The sequence below is a fragment of the Rhineura floridana genome, chromosome 7 (genome assembly GCF_030035675.1).
Source record: "Rhineura floridana isolate rRhiFlo1 chromosome 7, rRhiFlo1.hap2, whole genome shotgun sequence".
In the NCBI taxonomy this organism is placed as follows: domain Eukaryota; kingdom Metazoa; phylum Chordata; class Lepidosauria; order Squamata; family Rhineuridae; genus Rhineura; species Rhineura floridana.
Genome location: NC_084486.1, coordinates 21,912,147 through 21,933,087, shown reverse-complemented (window position 1 = coordinate 21,933,087; position 20,941 = coordinate 21,912,147). Strand labels below are relative to the sequence as shown.

Sequence of the window (20,941 nt, the reverse complement as noted above, 5' to 3'; positions counted from 1 at the left end):
ATTTGATACTCTCTCTCTTGCATGCACACACTGCGCACACACTTGATATATGTCAGAAGGAATGTACTCAAGGTCAACCTAGGAGATTATGCTCCTGACAAGTGAACGTATCAAAATGAAAGACAAGAAGTTCCTTTTAATGATTTTTTTTTAAACGGCTAGCACACTTAAAATAAAACCCTCTTCATTATCTTAGAAAAGTGGCTTTGAGTCTGAATAGGGGACTTGAGGAGCCTAGAAAGGTCTGCTACCCTCCCAGGGGGGCTATATTAGACCTCTGAGTCACAGAGGTTTTGCATAGCCGGTGTTTGGTTACAAGCCTTTTATGGACTCCCTCATCAGGGATATCAGTATCTGCATTATAACTCCTATCTATTCTTGGGTGACACTTCGGCAGGACTGACCAGGCAAGAAACAAAAAAGATCATTATTTTTGTGCTTTAAATTGACAAAGAGAGAGAGAAAAGAGTATCTCCTTTTTTAAAAACAGAAATACCCACCTGTGTCCCCCCTCCCTCTGTTTCACAGAGCCATTGGGGTTCCTGGCGTAAAAGAGAGATAAAATGTCTTACAGCGTGACTCTCAACGGACCTGGACCATGGGGGTTCCGACTACAAGGGGGGAAGGACTTCAATATGCCTCTGACCATCTCCAGAGTAAGTGTTAGCAACTCAAAATCTGTCTCAAGCTTTACTTGGATAAGGAAGCAATGGCAAACCTGCTTGTAATGGCAGAGATAACAGGGAGAGAAAGAGCCAGCCAGAATTAGTTTGTATTTTAAAAAAAAACATTGGGAGGGGGGGAGGGTTGTGGAGGTGGTAATTTTTATCCAGTGCTACAAAAAAGCTTGTATGAACAGTTTTGTGTGCTGCGTTTGTGCCTCCTCTGATCCAGAGAAAATATGCCCTTGTAAGCAAAGCTATGACGACAGTGGGTTCATCTTTTAGCAGCTGATCTTCTCTCTTCGTCTCCTCACATACAGTTCTATTTGCAAAAGTGACTCTGAAATGGTGGTGAAGGAACTTTATTTTGCACAACTCTGCTCTTATTCTGCTACTTAAAGTCCGCACCAACAAGAGTCTAGGTGGAATTGGGAAGAAAAGGAGCTGAGAGTGACAAACAGGATGGCTTATATATGTAAAAAAATTCACGCCAAATTCTCTGTTATTTTCGTTGCTCGGCATCCCATCCTGAAAAACCGTAGCTCCTCCTTTCCTATGTTCAGATAAAATAGTTAAGCTACCAGATCGGTTTGCAATTTTCAATGCCAGAGATAGCCAAAGTATTTCCAGCATCTGAGAGAGACATTGGTGTGCTTTTCCAGCAAAGGTTTTTTAAATGGATTGAGTTCTAGGATAAGCTTAAATTCAGATGGATAAAGTGGTGTGAAAAACAATGCCTTACGTTATCTAGGTACCTGTTATTTTCTGCTCTAAGTAATGCATCACTTAATAATTAATTAATCAGTGTAATTAGCATTGACTACTCTATTTATTGCATTTCCAGTCTTCCACTTTCCCTAAGAGCTATTGGTGGGCTAACCAGAGGAGGGCAGCTCTTAGCATGCCATTTATTTCTGGAACGTCCTAAAAGGATTGAGACATTGTAGAAAAATCTTTGATTTCCTGATGGTGCTTGCAGTTAAAGCTCCGTTTAAAGATCATTGGGAACAATGGACTTATGTAGACTTTGGAGTTAGATACTCAGATTTATTTATGACTGCTGTCTCAAATTTACCTCCAGATTATTAAGAAACGCACCAGATGAAAAATATATTTGCAGGGTATTTTAATGGCCCAAACCCGGAACATCAGAGTTTCTTACAATTTTTAGAAATTATGGTGACTAGTGTTGCAATCCTTTATCCACTTACCTGGGAATAAGTTCCATTGAACTCAATGGGATTTACTTCTGAGTTGACATGTACAGAATTTCACTGTAGGTTTTAATTCAAACATCCTGTTTCTTTACTAGTACCAACTATAGAAGAGGATACAGCTCTGTCCCCTAGAGTCCATGTTTCATTTGCTGTGGTGGGCAACATAAAAGTACTGTTTCTTGCAGAGGAGGGTTAGTAACAGGATCAAGAGAGAAGCAGGGTGGGAGATGCCATAGATTAATTCCTCATCTGTAGTGATAGGACTATTAAAGAGATGAGCCACTTCTGATTGAGATGCAGAAATATGGGGCTGTTTAGCTGTGATTTGTCTGCCTTAACTCTGTGTGTGGTAAGATCAGGAGTGGGCCTCAGGTTTGCACACTTCCTTTCCTCTCACAGTACGCAGAAATGAACACCGAACCAGGAGATCCTTCATTTATCTGATTGCAGGAGCATCTGTACCTTCTTCTGATAAAACTTCTTTCTACAAGTTCAATATCCAGGATAAAGCATAATCCTCTGTATGGAATCATTTCTGCCTTGGGAGAGCAGGGAGGAAGCGTATGAGCCCAAGGTCCACTCACAATCTTACCATGTATAGAAGTAAGGTGGGCAAGCCTAAGAGAAAATAAATTATAAAGTTGCTTGTTCTAAACAGTTTAGACGTAGCAGCAACACAGATGATTGGATTGCAAATTGATTTGTTTATACAAATATTTATATTCATTAAAAAATCAAAGTGTTTTACAAAATATATAAATACATGATAAACCCACAAAAAATATAAAACCAAAAATCATTAACTATTGCAGAAAGATATCTCCTCGATTGCATGCACAAGTCTGGTGATATAGAAAAGTTTTCAGCAGGTGTTTAAAAGTTAGAACAAAAGGTGTCTGCTGAACCTCTATGGGCAGAGCATTCCAAAGGATTGGGCTGATGACACAAAAGGGTCTATTTTTGTTGTGGTTGTCGAATGAGCCATACCAACTTGGGGGACCACCAATGATGCTCCTGCAGATGATCTCTGATCGAGCTGCATTTAAGACTTCAGGTGTTCCCTAAGGTACCCTGGACTTAAGTTGTTGAGGCCTTTGTAAATTAATACAAGGACCTTGAGTCTGGCTCAGTAGTAGATGTGCATCCAGTGCAGATGTTTTAACAGTGGCATCACACGTTGTTGGCCATGTGCCTCAGTCAGCAATCTGACCACTGCATTCTGCACTATCTGGAGCTTCTGAACCAGGCCCAAGGGCAGGCCCACATGAAGCACCCTTGAGGTTACCAATGCATGGATTAGTCAGGCTATCCCCGTATGGGAGGACATTTGAGCCTCTAGTGACAGAGATGTATCCTGGAGTATCTCCCAAGCTACGTACCTGATCCTTCAGAGGGAGTGTGATCTCATGGAGAACAGGTAACTTGTCTATCTGCTGGACACGGGAACCAGCCACCTAAACAGCCTCTGTTTTCCCAGGATTCAAGCAAAGTCTATTGGGCCTCATCCAGTCCACCACTGCATTCAGACACTGATCCAGAGCTTTCACAGCCCCTCCTGATTCAGACTGATGTTAAATAGGACAGGGGCAAGGATAGTAGCCTGCAGAACCCCATAGCACAAGTGCCAGTACTACTCACCCAGTGCTGCTCTCTGAACATAGCCTTGTAGGTAAGAATGGAACCACCATAATATGGTGCCCCCGATACCCATCCCACTGAGACAGTCCAGGAGGATATCATGCTCAAAGGTATCAAAAGCCACTGAGAGAGCCAGCAGAAGTACAGGGTTGCACTCCTCCTGTCCTTCTCATGATAAAGGTTATCCATCAGAGTGACTAAGGCTGATTCAGCTCCAAAACCAGATCTGAACCCAGACTGCAGTGGATCTAGGTAGCCATTCTCATCCAGAAATGCCTTCAGTTGCACTACAACCGCCTTCTCCACCACCTTTGCCAAGAAAGTGGTGTTGGCGACTGATCTAAAGCAATTACAATAAAAGAGCTATTCAGACAAGTGAGGGTGAATAGATGTTTAAATTTCATTTCCCAAACCATGTGGTCCTCATTCATGTGTGAAATCCAGTGCTGTCTGTCCAGTCCACCAGCAAAATGGATCCCCCCCATTACTACACCCAAGAAACTGTTCTAGAAAGTTGGGGGATCCTCTGGAGCAGATTGGGGTGCACTGTGGCTGCAGAGAGGAAGGGGAAGCCCCCTTGCACAAAGTTGGGTGTCATCCATTTTTTAAAAAAAAACATGAGTAATGATTTGTAGTTTTTTGAGCACAGGGGTTCTCTAAAATAGTGTGAAGAAGTCAAAATATCCAACCGATAAAAGCTCTTTCTTCTCAGGTCTTCTCCTTTGTGCTTAGTGCCTCTCCTGTCTTCCAGTGTATGCTTACCCCAAACCCAGGGCTTATCCACATGGGAGCATAGCTTTGTGCTAAAGACGCTGTTTCTACCTCCATTTTCTGTTTGCACAATCTACTGTAAGGGATCAGTGCCAGCTCCAAACATGGTGTTTTCTAGTCACACTTGAGGGAAAGCATCAAGACCACGCCCTCTCATTTAACATTTCTACTCCATCTGGTTACCTGGCAACCAAGCATGCTCAGTTTGTTCTACCAGTAAGTTTCATTTAAAACAATAGCAACCTGGAAGTGTGATCATTTGTATTTTCACTGGTACAATACGGATGAAATACAAATCTTTGTTTGAGCAGTGTTACGCTTTTGTGGACAAGTTGGGGGGCGGAGAAAATAAAGGCACCATTCGCTGCAACATAAAAGAAGCTTACAGAATGGGAGAGAGAAGCAGAAGTTTATCTTCATCCCACAGGAAATGAAATGAACGAAGGGAGGAGGAGGGAATGGACATGGAGAGGGGAATGATTGATGCACCCACCTAATGCATCAGAGCACAGTGTCTGCAAACCCTAGAGATATGGAGTGGATATGTTTTTTCCTTCCCTTGTCAGATTATCAGAGGATTGCGTTAGTACGGATTTACAGGGGGGAAACTGTGTGATAGCTTCTGTTTGCCAGTAACGTCATGTGAACCATGTGAATTAAAAGGGGATGCAAGCAGCACCAGACACACAGTTAAATCGCAGTGTGGATAAGCACCCAGTCTTCCTCTGTTTAATTCTGAGTTATGCTTACCCTGTGGCATTCTAGCTATGTTAAGAGCACCAATGGAGGAATGTACACAAAAAGCTTCATGATGGAATTTAACACCGCTGAGTCTTTTTGCAGGCAGAAGGCTAGATCCCAGGCTGTAGTTATGACTCTGTTTTGCTGCAATTACAAGGGTTTTTCATTATAATGCAAGTTTATTGTTTTTCTTCTGTATTCCTCCATGGATTTTCTTGCATGGTGAGAAAAGTATAATGTAGGAATCTTTTGAGGGGAACAAAATATTGGCAGAGTTAGACTGTGGTTGTGGCATTGACATTCAACTATACTCCTGCTTTTGTGCTTTCTTCTCTAACTTTCATTAGTATTCATTTCAAATCATTACTGGTTTCTGCTAGTAGTATGGTATCGTCTGCGTATCTTAAATTATTGATATTTCTGCCTCCAGTTTTCACACCTCCTTCATCTTGGTCCAATCCCACTTTCTGTATGATATGTTCTGCATGTAGATTAAACAAATAGGGTGATAAAATACACCCCTGTCTCACACCCTTTCCGATGGGGAACCAATCAGTTTCTCCATATTCTGTTCTTACAGTAGCTTCTTGTCCAGAGTATAGGTTGCGCATAAGGACAATCAGATGCTGTGGCACCCTCATTTCTTTTAAAGCATTCCATAGTTTTCATGATCTACACAATCAAAGGCTTTTCTGTAATCTATAAAGCACAGGGTGATTTTCTTCTGAAATTCCTTGATCTGTTCCATTATCCAATGTATGTTTGCAATATGATCTCTTATATCTCTTTCCTTTCTAAATCCAGATTGGACATTTGGCATTTCTCTCTCCATATATGGAAAGAGCCTTTGTTGTAGAATCTTGAGGATAGGGTTTTTGTGGTAAGAGGTATTCAGAGGTGGTTTACTATTGCCTTCCTCTGAGTTTGGATGCATCTTAGTCTGGTGTCTCAGTTTTGACCATTCCGCCTTGGGTGCCCCTGCTAGGAGTCTAGCCTCTTGATCTAGATTCCTGACAGCATTGCTCTCAGCTTCTTGGGCACTCTCAAACCCCCTCACCTCATTAAGGTGTGCATCCTAGAGGAGGTTTCTATGTCTAGGATGTTAAAAGAGAGAGAGTGAGAGAGCATTCAAACATATAAACGCCCACCTGCACTTTGAAGTGGTATGATCCAGTAAGAGATATGTTACATGTAGATGCCCATGAATTATTCCTGGTCTTATGCATGCGTAAATGTGCGTACGAATAAATAATACAAATGCTTTGCTACTCCAAAACCTCTGATTGCCATCTGGAGCTTTGCAGTTAATGGGTGTGCAGTTCATGGGTATGTAATCCAGTCTTGAGCATTATTTGACTGCATGTATACAGATGTGGGACACAGGTCATCTCATGTTGGCAAAAATTAAACATAGCAAGTGGTATTTAAACATGGTTAGTGCCAGATTACTTATAGCTATGTGTATTAATAACTGCAAGATGGGACCGTACAGTCAATTCCTGCATTTCCTACTGAAAGTTTTGGGGCTAATATTTTGCAAATTTGGAGCACTGAATTGCTATGCTATGGTCGGGGAAAATGCAACTTAAAGTTAGCTTTCATAGTCATGCCAAGAAAAGGCTAATGCTGATGTGGGTGCTAGACCAAGAACAAGAACTGAATTTGTTATCCGTGAAACACAGTGAATCTATTATTGAGTCTGATTTGCAGTCATGAATAATTTTTTTGAAAAAAAGTATTTTTGTAAACATGTGTCTTAAAAGTTTTATAAGGGAAAATATATTTTTTTCTGAATATTTTGGGTGTCCCTCCACTTTTCTGTCTTCTTTTTCTTTTCATGATAATTGACTGCTCATGGGGAATAAGGAAATACTGTAAGGGATACCTAGGATCTACTGTCTTTGAACGTCCAACCACCTGTAAGTTTGAGTGATGATATAGAATCCTAGAGTTGGAAGGGGCCTTGTAGGCCATCGAGTCCAACCCCCTGCTCACAGCAGGAAATCCACAGCTAGAGCATCTCCCGCAGATAGCTGTCCAGCCTCTGCTTGAACACATCCAGCGAAGGGGATCCCACCACCTCCCTAGGCAGTCGGTTCCATTGCCGAACTGCCCTTACTGTCAAGAAGTTCCTTCTAATGTCCAATCTGAATCTACGCTCCTGCAACTTAAAACCGTTAGACCTAGTCCTACCCTCTGGGGCAGCAGCGAACAAATCTGTACCCTCCTCTATGTGACAGCCCTTCAGGTACTTAAAGAGTGCAATCATGTCACCCCTCAGCCTTCTCTTCACCAGACTGAACATGCCAAATTCCTTCAACCTTTCCTCATAAGACTTGTTCTCCATACCGGCTATCATCCTCATCGCCCTCTTCTGAACCTGCTCTAACTTGTCTATATCTTTCTTAAAATGAGGCGCCCAGAACTGAACGCAGTATTCCAGATGAGGCCTGACCAATGCAGAATATAGTGGGACTATTACTTCCTTCGACCTGGAAACTATAGCTCTGTTTATGCATCCCAAAACCGCATTTGCCTTTTTTGCAGCAGCATCACACTGCTGGGTCATGTTCAACTTGCGATCCACTACAATTCCAAGGTCCTTCTCACACGCACTACTGCTAAGCTGGGTATTTCCCATCCTGTACCCGTGCATTTTGTTTTTGTGGCCTAAATGCAGAATCCTGCATTTGTCTTTATTGAATGTCATTTTATTAATTTCATGCAAAGCTGTAATTTTCAGTACTATCCTGTCTTATTTTTACACTGTCCTCCATATAAAAGTGTCATAAACCAGAGAAGAAGCCTCTTTTTATCAGGAATAAGGTTTTATGGGTTTTTCACTATATCACTCATATTGCAAATAAAAGTGGCACCTGGACACTGTTCCAGGAACAGCTCTTCCAACTAAAATTGCATGGGACTTATTTGAGACTTTGGTGTATGTATGTGTGTTTAAGCAACTTTATAAAATGTTCACCTCTGGTATGATGCAGAGAACAGAGCATGGCATCTTTAGATAAGAGGCCCAAGTGTGAATCATTCTTCAGCAGTGGCCTCATTCAAATGTAACACTAAACTAAAGGCAGCTAATGTGGCACTCTGCAGATGTTGCTGGATCAACTAGCATTGGCCCCACTCAGCAAGGCCAATGGTTAGGGACGATGGAGTTGTAATCAACAACTTCTGGAGGACATCACCATATTGGCTATTCCTGATAGGTGCTATGGTTTAACATTTTGTGAATGACTCTTGGGCTTGTGTACTCCCCTCCTTCTCTGACAAAGCTGAGTAGGAGATCAGAAGCTTTCACTTCTATTTTTAATTGTGTCTGAACCTTAAATTGAGGTTTATCTTGTTTATTGAAACGAGCCATCTTCATAAATCATGGTTTGAATTTGGCTTGCCTCACTAAATAATAGCTACTAACCACAATTTGTCTAAATTAGGACATAATGCTAAACTGTGGCTAATTAAAAACAGAAGCAAAAGCTCCCAATCTCCTCTTTCTTAGCTGTACCACAGGAAACAAGGGAAGGGAGGGCATGCAAATCTGGGGTTCATTTACATAACACTAAATCATAGTTTAGTGTTGTGTCCAAACATGACCATTGAGTGGCCTTGGATAAGTCACTGTCTCTCAGCGTAACTTACCCCACAGTGATTTTGTGAAGATAAATAAGAGAAAAGTGGTAACCTATGCCAAGCTCTTGGGATAAGGAAAGAAAAAGATTATTTTAATGTAAACCACACAAATTAAGCTCCACAGTGATTTCATAAATGATCACCTTTCATTGGCTGTAGCATCAACTGAGCATGTATGAATGGGCAAACCCAGACCTAACACAACACCTTGAATTTTCATATAAACAATACCTTTCAGTGGAGACAGTTTACACAGTTGGCTAAAAGACATCAAATGATGAGCAACCACATATATGTCTAGAAGGCTGCATAGTATTGTTAAAGGTTGAGAATGGAAGATCTGGTTTTTGTTCTTCTTACCAAAACAAAAAACAAAAACCACAACCTTGTAGTGATTCATTGGTATGGGGATATCTTTTCTTTTTTATTAATTTTTCCAAGTTATGCATTACAGCAAAAACGTTGGTAATGTTGAGGTAAAGACAAGATATGATGTAAGAAGGCTAAGTCACAAGTAGGTTCTAAATTGGTTGTGTGAGCCTAGCTTCTTGCCAGCTTTGGAATCTGCATGACAGATATGCATACTAGTATATCTAAATTTTTATAAGAGCCACATGTATGTTGTTGGTTTGTTTATATGTTCAACCTTCACCTTATTTCTTTTTAAGAAAACCAATCCATTTTTTAAAAGTTGCAAAACTGCACCAGGAATTGAGATCAAGGTGTATTTGTGATGGCACAGATCCAGTAATATTCTACCTTCACCAGTGGATATTCCCCATTCAAGCGTCACCACATTAAAACCCTTTCTGACTCGTTTTTAAAGAGCTCACTTTGGGACAGACGTAAATCTGTTTGCAAAGCAGGAAAACTACCTTTGCCATTCTCACAGTGATATATTTGTACATCTAATACTGAAAAAGATAATGTGATTTCACATATCTCTTGTCATATTTATTACAACATAACAGAGCTTTTTAATAATATGTAATAGCTAAACAGCTACCAACTAACTAATTAACATAAATATGTTAGAAGAACTATCAGTTATTCCCTTCTGGGAGGTCCAGGTGATCAGATCTCTGTTGAGTTTTCAAAAGCATGCAGGACAGGTGTCCCAGTCAATCAGAAGGGGAACAGGTGAAGGCATATCTTTGTGCTCCCATGAAATGGAGCATTGTGCTTAACGCCTTGTCATTTATCTAAAAATAAGTGGCTGAGTGGTGGCTGCAAGGAAAAAGAAGCAGGCGTGTGAGATTTTAAGGTCACCCTGCAGCTTCCTGAGTCTGAAATTCTGGAATGGAATATCTTCTTCTTGCAAGCAAGCGTGAAAAATAGTTTTAATGCTTTTTGTAGTCCAGTGTTGTTGACGCATGGCCACAAAAACAGCACTGACGCCTTCCGTTATAGTCTGTGGGCAGTTTTTTATTTCATAAAGTAACTGGTTTTTAAATATTCAAGATCAGTATTTCTTCCAGATTTATCTTTCTTCTGGTTTAGTTAATACAAACTACTGTTGTCTCTGGCACCATCATTGGTTCTGGCTCTGCCCACTACCATCATGCAGTCCCCGACAGATTATCTCCAGAGCAATGTGGCCTTCAACAAAAATGATTGCCCACCCCTACTCTAAGGAGACCCTAGGAAAGCCAGTTGCTCCAAAGGCAGAATTCTAAGTAAGCCCTTCTGAATCAGTAGGCTGCATTTCCCATCCCTTGGGCTGGGTTGGGTATTAGAACTAGTACTTTATGGAGTCTGGAACATAGGAAGCTGCCTTGTACTGAGTCAGACCACGGGTCCATCTAGCTCATTACTGTCTACACTGACTGGCAGCAGCTTTCCATGGTTTCAGGCAGGGAGTCTTCCCAACTCTACCTGGAGATGCCAGGGTTCAAACCAGGGATTTTCTGCATGCAAAGCAGATGCTCTGCCACTGAGCTATGGCCCTCAGTCACTAAGTTATGGCTCTCAAATGTTTTCAGGTAAAATGACTTTTTAAAAATAGACTGTTGGTTTCACCACTATTGCTTCCCAAGGAATGTTAAGCATACCGTCTTCCAAAATTGCTCTGGTTTCTTCCTTTGGGAGGGCAGGGTGGATGGTTGAAGCCATGCATGAGCACTGCCAAGCAAACTTGGGGCCCAAAGAACTGTGTCTTTTTACTTTTTGAATTTCAATATGACTAGAATTTAAAACCCTGACAATGGCAGGTATCTTGATCAGCAACACTCAGAGTTCTGGATGTTACTTCTGTCATTATGATGATGAGTTTTCCTCTGCCTGCACCACCAGGAGGCATAGCATAATGAAGTGGAGATTGCTGAAGCTGAAGTAGATGTTAAGGGGTGGGGTGGAGAGAACCTGACACAGGCCAGCCATTTTTAGTATCAGATACAGGTTCTTTATAATCTATCAGCTTTTTGGAGTTCATTGTGGGACAGAATTACTTGGCTTGATCATAATGTGCTTGGATTACTCTATTAAGGAAGTTTTGGGTGAAGTTAATGCATCTGACATTTTGTTCTGGCCTTTAGAAATACAGTTCTGCCCTGTGAATGGCAGTGATCCCATTCAGCTTGACTACAGGAGATATTTAAATGAAAGGGTAATGTGTAGAAATAAATGGACATAAAGTATCCATTGATAAATTTTAAAATTAGCAACTGCAAGAAAGTTTCTAACTATCAAAGAGAGAAATCTGAGCATTTGAAAGAACTGATCTGGATATATTTAGGAATAATATATGATAAACCTGCTATCTGATGCTTTGGTATTTTCAGATCAGGAAGGAGTTACATTGTATGTGAGTTTCAGTAATTTTTTTTGCAACTACAAAAATGACATGCATCAGAGATAGGACACTGGAGGTCTTGTTGAAGATTGCATCTTGGGATAGCAGATCTTCCTGAGTAATTATATTGGGAGGAGGGGGAATCTTTGTCAAACCAGTTATCACCACTGGTGGAAGAATTGGATTGTTTCTGGAACTACAGATCCTAAACAAGCAAACAAATTTTCTGAATCTCTCTCTCTGTCACTCACTCACTCTCTCTCTCTCTCTCACACACACACCATCTCATGCATGTGAAATAGGCAGGTGCCATAGCTCAATGGCAGGGCATATGCTTTGCATGGAGAAGGCCAGTATTTCAGTTCCCAGCATCTCCCAAAAGGATTCTAGGTAGCAGGACTGGGAAAGGCAGTGCACCAGAACTTGGAGAGCCACAGGCAGTCATTGCAGAAAGTGCTTGTTCTGGCTCAGCATACAGTAACTTCATATGAGCTAGATGCACCAGAAGAATCATTCTTCTTCTTCCCTTTATCACCCCAGTTTATTTCTTGCAGGTCTTGCTTTGAGAGCATGGGTCTAATCGGTTGCCGTTAAGATTCCCTATTTTGGATTTCAAACATTGTTTATTCATTTATTTATTTATTATTCATTTCCTGGAGGCCAAGGTGGCGGACCTGGAAAAGCTGAGAGAGGCAGAGAGGTGTGTGGAGGAGGCCTTCAGGGACGTTATAGCTGTGTCCCACTCCAACGATGATAGCTCTCCTGCTATCATGGACAACGATGGTCTCGGGGAAGTAGAGCATCCAGCTGAGGAAGAGGGAAACGATCCCTTAGAAGGGACCCATTCCTTGGAGGATGAGCAGCCATCCTCTCGTGCCGAGGATATATCTCCAGGGGGTGGAGGGATCCTTGTAGTGGGTGATTCGATCATTAGGAACATAGACTGTGGGGTGTGTGATGGGCGTGTAGACCGCAAGGTGTTTTGCCTGCCTGGTGCGAAGGTTGCGGATATCGCCCATCATTTAGATAGTTTGGTAGACAGTGCTGGGAAGGAGTCAGTGGTCGTGGTGCACGTTGGCACCAACGACATGGGGAAATGCAGCCGTGAGGTCCTGGAAGCAAAATTTAGGTTGCTAGGTAGGATGCTGAAAGCCAGGACCTCCAAGGTGGCTTTCTCTGAAATGCTACCAGTTCCACGCGCAGGACCAGCCAGACAGGCCCAGCTTCGCATTCTCAATGCGTGGATGAGACGATGGTGTCGGGTGGAAGGGTTTGGATTTGTTAGGCACTGGGGAACATTTTGGGACAAGCCGGGCCTGTACAAAAGGGACGGGCTCCACTTGAACCAGAATGGAACCAGACTGCTGGCACTTAAAATTAAAAAGGTGGCAGAGCAGCTTTTAAACTGACTGAGGGGGGAAACCTGACAGGAGCTGAGAAAGGTCCGGTTCGGAATAAACTTCCCCCCTGGGATAAAAACCAAAGAAATGATGAAATTTTAAAAGGGGTAGGCCTAGAAGTAGGCATTGTGAGAGCAGGGGCACAGGATATAAATTCAGAAGAGCAAAATTACCACAGGCCTAACCACAAGTGCCAAAGACACTTGAAGAGAGACACTGCTTACAAGTGCCTGTACGCTAATGCTAGGAGCCTGCGAACCAAGATGGGAGAACTGGAGTGCTTGGTCTTAGAGGAGAGCATTGATATAGTGAGCATAACCGAGACTTGGTGGAATGGAGAAAACCAGTGGGATACGGTTATCCCTGGATATAAACTATATCGGAAGGACAGGGAAGGACGTATTGGTGGCGGAGTCGCTCTATACGTGAAAGAAGGCATTGAATCCAGCAAGCTCGAAACCCCAAAAGAGGCAGACTCCTCCACAGAATCATTGTGGGTGGTGATACCGTGCCCCAGGAGGGACTTAATACTGGGAACGATCTATCGTCCCCCTGATCAAAATGCTCAGGGAGACCTTGAGATGAGATATGAAATTGAGGAAGCATCCAAACTAGGAAATGTGGTACTAATGGGTGACTTCAACTACCCGGACATAGACTGGCTGCATATGTGTTCCAGTCATGACAAAGAAGCAAAGTTTCTAGATATTCTAAATGACTGTTCCCTAGATCAGTTGGTCATGGAACTGACCAGAGGGACGGCAACCCTGGACTTAATCCTCAGTGGGGACCGGGACCTGGTGCGAGATGTAAGTGTTGTTGAACCGATTGGGAGCAGTGACCACAGTGCTACTAAATTAAACATACATGTAAATGGCCAATTGCCAAGAAAATCCAACACGGTCACATTTGACTTCAAAAGAGGAAACTTCACAAAAATGAGGGGATTGGTAAAAAGAAAGCTGAAAAACAAAGTCCAGAGGGTCACATCACTCGAAAATGCTTGGAAGTTGTTTAAAAACACTATATTAGAAGCTCAACTGGAGTGCATACCGCAGATCAGAAAAGGTACCGCCAGGGCCAAGAAGATGCCAGCATGGTTAACGAGCAAAGTCAAGGAAGCTCTTAGAGGCAAAAAGTCTTCCTTCAGAAAATGGAAGTCTTGTCCAAATGAAGAAAATAAAAAAGAACACAAACTCTGGCAAAAGAAATGCAAGAAGACAATAAGGGATGCTAAAAAAGAATTTGAGGAGCACATTGCTAAGAACATAAAAACCAACAACAAAAATTTCTATAAATACATTCAAAGCAGGAGACCATCTAGGGAGACGATTGGACCCTTGGATGATAAGGGAGTCAAAGGTGTACTAAAGAACGCTAAGGAGATTGCAGAGAAGCTAAATGAATTCTTTGCATCTGTCTTCACAGTGGAAGATATAGGGCAGATCCCTGAACCTGAACTAACATTTGCAGGAAGGGATTCTGAGGAACTAAGACAAATAGTGGTAACGAGAGAGGAAGTTCTAAGCTTAATGGACAATATAAAAACTGACAAATCACCGGGCCCGGATAGCATCCACCCGAGAGTTCTCAAAGAACTCAAAGGTGAAATTGCTGATCTGATAACTAAAATATGTAACTTGTCCCTCGGGTCCTCCTCCGTGCCTGAGGACTGGAAAGTGGCAAATGTAACGCCAATCTTCAAAAAGGGATCCAGAGGGGATCCCGGAAATTACAGGCCAGTTAGCTTAACTTCTGTCCCTGGAAAACTGGTAGAAAGTATGATTAAAGCTAGATTAACTAAGCACATAGAAGAACAAGCCTTGCTGAAGCAGAGCCAGCATGGCTTCTGCAAGGGAAAGTCCTGTCTCAGTAACCTATTAGAATTCTTTGAGAGTGTCAACAAGCATATAGATAGAGGTGATCCAGTGGACATAGTGTACTTAGACTTTCAAAAAGCGTTTGACAAGGTACCTCACCAAAGGCTTCTGAGGAAGCTTAGCAGTCATGGAATAAGAGGAGAGGTCCTCTTGTGGATAAGGAATCGGTTAAGAAGCAGAAAGCAGAGAGTAGGAATAAACGGACAGTTCTCCCAATGGAGGGCTGTAGAAAGTGGAGTCCCTCAAGGATCGGTATTGGGACCTGTACTTTTCAACTTGTTCATTAATGACCTAGAATTAGGAGTGAGCAGTGAAGTGGCCAAGTTTGCTGACGACACTAAATTGTTCAGGGTTGTTAAAACAAAAAGGGATTGCGAAGAGCTCCAAAAAGATCTCTCCAAACTGAGTGAATGGGCGGAAAAATGGCAAATGCAATTCAATATAAACAAGTGTAAAATTATGCATATTGGAGCAAAAAATCTGAATTTCACATATACGCTCATGGGGTCTGAACTGGCGGTGAGCGACCAGGAGAGGGACCTCGGGGTTGTGGTGGACAGCACGATGAAAATGTCGACCCAGTGTGCGGCAGCTGTGAAAAAGGCAAATTCCATGCTAGCGATAATTAGGAAAGGTATTGAAAATAAAACAGCCGATATCATAATGCCGTTGTATAAATCTATGGTGCGGCCGCATTTGGAATACTGTGTACAGTTCTGGTCGCCTCATCTCAGAAAGGATATTCTAGAGTTGGAAAAGGTTCAGAAGAGGGCAACCAGAATGATCAAGGGGATGGAGTGACTCCCTTACGAGGAAAGGTTGCAGCATTTGGGGCTTTTTAGTTTAGAGAAAAGGCGGGTCAGAGGAGACATGATAGAAGTGTATAAAATTATGCATGGCATTGAGAAAGTGGATAGAGAAAAGTTCTTCTCCCTCTCTCATAATACTAGAACTCGTGGACATTCAAAGAAGCTGAATGTTGGAAGATTCAGGACAGACAAAAGGAAGTACTTCTTTACTCAGCGCATAGTTAAACTATGGAATTTGCTCCCACAAGATGCAGTAATGGCCACCAGCTTGGATGGCTTTAAAAGAAGATTAGACAAATTCATGGAGGACAGGGCTATCAATGGCTACTAGCCATGATGGCTGTGCTCTGCCACCCTAGTCAGAGGCAGCATGCTTCTGAAAACCAGTTGCCGGAAGCCTCAGGAGGAGAGAGTGTTCTTGCACTCGGGTCCTGCTTGCGGGCTTCCCCCAGGCACCTGGTTGGCCACTGTAAGAACAGGATGCTGGACTAGATGGGCCACTGGCCTGATCCAGCAGGCTCTTCTTATGTTCTTATTTCATTTATGAATCTCTCTCACTCAACCACCTCCTGGACCCTGCCCTGCCACCAGCTAAGGCATACCTACCCAAGCAAATATTTTCCCCTGGGGTGCAAAAAAGTTAAAACACTGCAAATGCAGCAAAGGAGGGATGGATGGAGCAATGGAAGGGGATGCAGGGAGATAGGTGTAGCAAGTTACCAGTTTCAAGCTATCAGTTCAGAGACCTCTGTTAAGTGTGGTTTGTCTCTCCCCTGGCAGCCGGTTTGCTGGGGAGCAAGAGAGAGATAAAAGAGGGTGAGAGGGGCACTTAACACAGGCATGAAGCCACAGCAAAGGCTTAATACTTACAACCTTTTTTACTCTGGTCCTTTGAGGGCTCATCAGCATCCCAGAGACAATTACAACCTGTGCCAGCCTCAGATGACAGCAGGAGACTGGCAAGAAGATTTAAATGGCAAAGTTGATCTGTATCTCATGCTAGTTTATAGAATAGTGCTATAGCTGAGGTGACATTACTATTTATATCCTGCTTAATGAGGCAAATAGCCTCCAGTTCTCCAGAAAGCAGTGTACAATATAACCAAACTAGTAAAAATACATATTAAAAGCATATCATAAACAATCATCATTAAAAGCAGTTTAAAATATAAAACACATATGAAATACATTGAACTTAAGGCAGCAGCATTAAAATATCCCAATTCAGACCAGCCAAGATAAAGCACAGAGCAATAATAGTTTTAAAACTGCAAATCAGCATCAGCAACTACTGAGAGATGGAATACAAGGTCTTTAACAGCAACTAAAGAGGGGGCCAAACACACATCCTGTGGGAGGTAATTCCACAAAGATGGGCCACCACTGAAAGGGCCCTGTCTCTTGTGCCTGCCAATCTAATTGACCTTGATGGTGGGCCTGTGAGCAGTACCTCTGCAGCTGAATTTAGGCCTGGTTACATCCATCATACCACATCAGTAGTACCAGGGTAGAGCACATGCTCTGCAGATCTATTGTCCCAGGTCAAATCTCTAGCATCTCTAGTTAAAGAATCTCAAGTTGCAAGGCTGGGGAAGGCTTCTGTCTGAGACCTTGGAGGGCCACTTCCACACTAGACAGTACAGGGCTAGATGGACCATTGTTCTGATGCAGTATTAAGTCACTTCTATACATTCAATGTACATGGCTGAGTGCAGTTGTAGAAGTGGGTAAGTGGCCATAATGCTTGTACCTTTTTATGCATATAAAGATATCACATTGTGTTGTAATAGTAACTTTCCACCAAAATGAGACCTTGGGCCAATCTTTGCCTCTTAACCTATCCTACCTCTTAGGGTTGTTGTGAAAATAAAGTGGGAAGGGTTAGAAACATGTAATTCCTGAGTCCTCAGAGAAAGAGAGATGGATGTAACAAATAAAAATAATAATGTGCAGATATCTGGATGGCCAGATGCAAAAGAGGACAGGGATCCTGTGCTTTTAATAGTAGTGTGTTGAAGGGCTGTAGCTCAGTGGCTGACCATCTGTTTTGCATGCAGAACACCCCAGGACTGGGAAGGACTGGGAATGTCCCCAGTCTGAAACCCTGGAGAGCCGCTGCCAGTCAGTGTTGACTATATTAAGATAGATGAGCCAAGGGTCTGACGCTGAAAAGGCAGTTTATGTTCCTATAAACATCTTGACTTATTCTTGTGTGTTATTCATGACCCTCCACAAATGCTGATGCGTGACAATGGGCAGTGGATAGATTTGGAAATAAGTCTGCCTTTCATGATCATGGAGCTATGTCATCTTGCCATGCTTGGGGGACAAATACCAATTGTTGGACTATTTTGGCTTCACTTCTTCGCTGCTGCTGATTAGCAGTCATTGCTGACCTAAATACTGATCTCAACTCCTTTCTTTTAAAAGGCCATTGGCTCAAGAATCCTAATGTATTTTAACAGCATATAGCCCTTTGATGTACAGCCAGCACGGGCTGCAATTACTCTGTGTCTGCATGCCACATAAAATGACAATAGGAAAAAACTATATAATATTTACCTGCCCTGGATCACACGTACGCCATGCCAAACCCATCCATGGATTGATGTTCTATATTTAAAGTCCCCTGTAATGTAGGAAAGTATTCTGATCAGGAACTAATGCAGTGCTTGCTTCACACTCCTGGAATGCATGTGTAAAGCAAGTAACCCAGAACATCTAATACATCTTGTAATAAACCCAGAATCTGGAGTAGACTGCCAATTCTGTAGTGTTCTGTTAATAATTTGCAACAATGCTTTTCTCTTTTCTTTTTTAATGCTGGGATTTCTCAGAAACTGGTCAGGGTTATCTCAATAAGGAGATCCATAAGAGCAGCACTGCTAGACCAGACCAAAGGTCCATCTAGCCCATAAACAGGAGATAATAGCCCTTTCCCATTGATGTTCCTTGGACAACTGAAGGCAATATGTATATCCATTGATAGCCTTATCCTCCATGAATCAGTAGCAATGTCCCTGAAAGATAGTTTGCCCAACCACTATCCCCTGTAATTATCCATTATCCAGTGTAATGTGCATATATAGGAGACTGTTGGGTTTTGGACTGTGCTTTTGATCATATGGGCCAATTGTGAAGCCCAACAAGCATGTTTAATGTCCTGAGTGAACTATGTATCATTAAATATTCTTATAAGTTTGGGCCTGTCATGTTTTTTGCCAGACAAATGTGATGGCTGCTCAGGAATTTTCAAAAAAAGTTGTATGGTCCTTATTGTCTTTGAATCTCTCCCCTGCATTTAGAAATACAGAAGCGGGAAGAGTTGTGAATTTAGCTGGACAGAAGCAGCCGGGAGGGGGGTCCCCCTTGTTATTCTTGGGGAATCTGATGGAGGATCAGTGGTTTTGCTGCCTTTTACAAAGTCTGCTCATCCAAAGGAAATCAAGGCTGCAATCCTATACCCACATGCTGTGAATAAGGCCCTCTGAACTCAGTTGGACTTATTTCTGTATAGACATGTATAGGCTTAAAGCCTTCTAACGTTGGCCCTGGTGAGGTTCTCACCACTCTGAGAAGGAGGGACTACTTAATAATATACTGTAGTGACCTCTCTGTGAGGTGGAGAGGTCCTGCTTACATTGGCCACGTGCAAAAGAGAATAGGGCTCCTGCATGTTCAGTAGCTGTGCTGAAGAGGGTATTTCAGCAGGTATCAGTCAAGCAGCATCTACACAACTATTAAAGTCGCAGGGGGGGCTGTCCTTATTTTGCATCAGGCCAACCTTGTTCTGTGACAGATGCTAAAGCTTTCTTCTGCAGAGAAGGAGATGTGGAAAGTGTTTGCTAAAAGTGGATTATTTGAAAGCAACCACTTTCTAGCAGTGCACTTTAGGAAAGACTTGCTTATACTTACAGAGCCCCCTCCCACAAGTACCTCAGCAGTAGCTCCTGATCCATTGCTGGGCTCACCACCAGATAGTGGCACTGTGGGGACACCTTTGTGAAAGATGCTCTCTCTCTAGAGACAGTACTATCTGCTGCCCCATTCAGTTTGCATACATTTATTGCAACATCTCCCTACCTCCAAAAGTGGTTCTCACAATTGCAACCATTTTGGGGGCCACTTGCCTATGTAGAGGCATGTTTCTCACCAGTAATGCCTCTGTGTGGAAGTTGGCATGCTGCAAGTCCCCAAACAGCTTCTATGTACTTCCAGTGTACTTGTACAGGTGCTTACTGGGTGAGCTGAATCTAAGCCCTGCCTATATGCCAATAAAATAAAACAAAAATTGCTGCAGGATCTAGTGCGGCTCCTGCAAGCTCATGGACAAGGTTGGCTCAGGAAGACTTGCATGAACTGGTCTGGTGGGCTTTGGGTTTAGGATTACATCCCCCCTTCCCCACCCAGGCTCTGCAACTGTGCCTTCTCTTATCATGCACCATCCAATATTTGACAGAGGGAAATGGAGACACATTTTTTGTGCTTCTTACACTCCTTTTCTCAAACCAAGGATCATAGAATCATAGAATAGTAGAGTTGGAAGGGGCCTACAAGGCCATCGAGTCCAACCCCCTGCTCAATGCAGGAATCCAAATCAAAGCATTCCCGACAGATGGCTGTCCAGCTGCCTCTTGAATGCCTCCAGTGTTGGAGAGCCCACTACCCTTATAGGTAATTGGTTCCATTGTCGTATGGCTCTAATAGTTAGGAAGTTTTTCCTGATGTTCATTCAAAATCTGGCTTCCTGAAACTTGAGCTCATTATTCCGTGTCCTGCACTCTGGGACGATCGAGAAGAGATCCCAGCCCTCCTCTATGTCACAACCTTTCATGTACTTGAAGAGTGCTATCATATCTCCCCTCAGTCTTCTCTTCTTCAGGCTAAACATGCCCAGTTCTTTCAGTCTCTCCTCAGAGGGCTTTGTTTCCAGTCCCCTGATCATCTTTGTTGCCCTCCTCTGAACCCGTTCCAGTTTGTCTGCATCCTTCTTGAAGTGCGGAGACCAGAACTGTACTCAGTATTCAAGATGAGGCCTAACCAGTGCTGAATAGAGGGGAACTAATACTTCACGCATTTGGAAACTATACTTCTGTTAATGCAGCCTAATATAGCATTTGCCTTTTTTGCAGCCACATCACACTGTTGGCTCATATTCAGCTTGTGATCAACGACAATTCCAAGATCCTTCTCACATGTTGTACTGCTGAGCCAAGTATCCCCAAGTATCAGTGTTGGAGCTTCTGCCCTCCCACTACTATACATTACTAAAGGTTCTGTGAGAGAAATTCATGGTTTTGGGGGTCAAAAGGGACAGTGTGCTTTAAGGGGGAGTCAGGAAGAGCTGGGGATGTGCTATCAAATAGTAAAGTGTTCTTTACTTTGCT

General features: G+C 42.7%; 1 protein-coding gene across 14 annotated transcripts in view; it reads left to right on the top strand.

The window, feature by feature from the left end:
* Positions 1–20,941, top strand: part of LDB3 (LIM domain binding 3) — a 222,384-nt gene that overhangs the window by 20,703 nt on the left and 180,740 nt on the right. For 10 of the 14 annotated variants that reach the window (XM_061635035.1, XM_061635032.1, XM_061635031.1 and 7 more), the window contains exons 1-2: positions 307–407; positions 529–656. In XM_061635035.1, coding sequence (XP_061491019.1) covers positions 564–656 — 93 coding nt within the window. In that variant the 5' untranslated portion in view covers positions 307–407; positions 529–563. The other 4 variants (XM_061635023.1, XM_061635026.1, XM_061635037.1 and 1 more) reach the window with 3 other exon arrangements.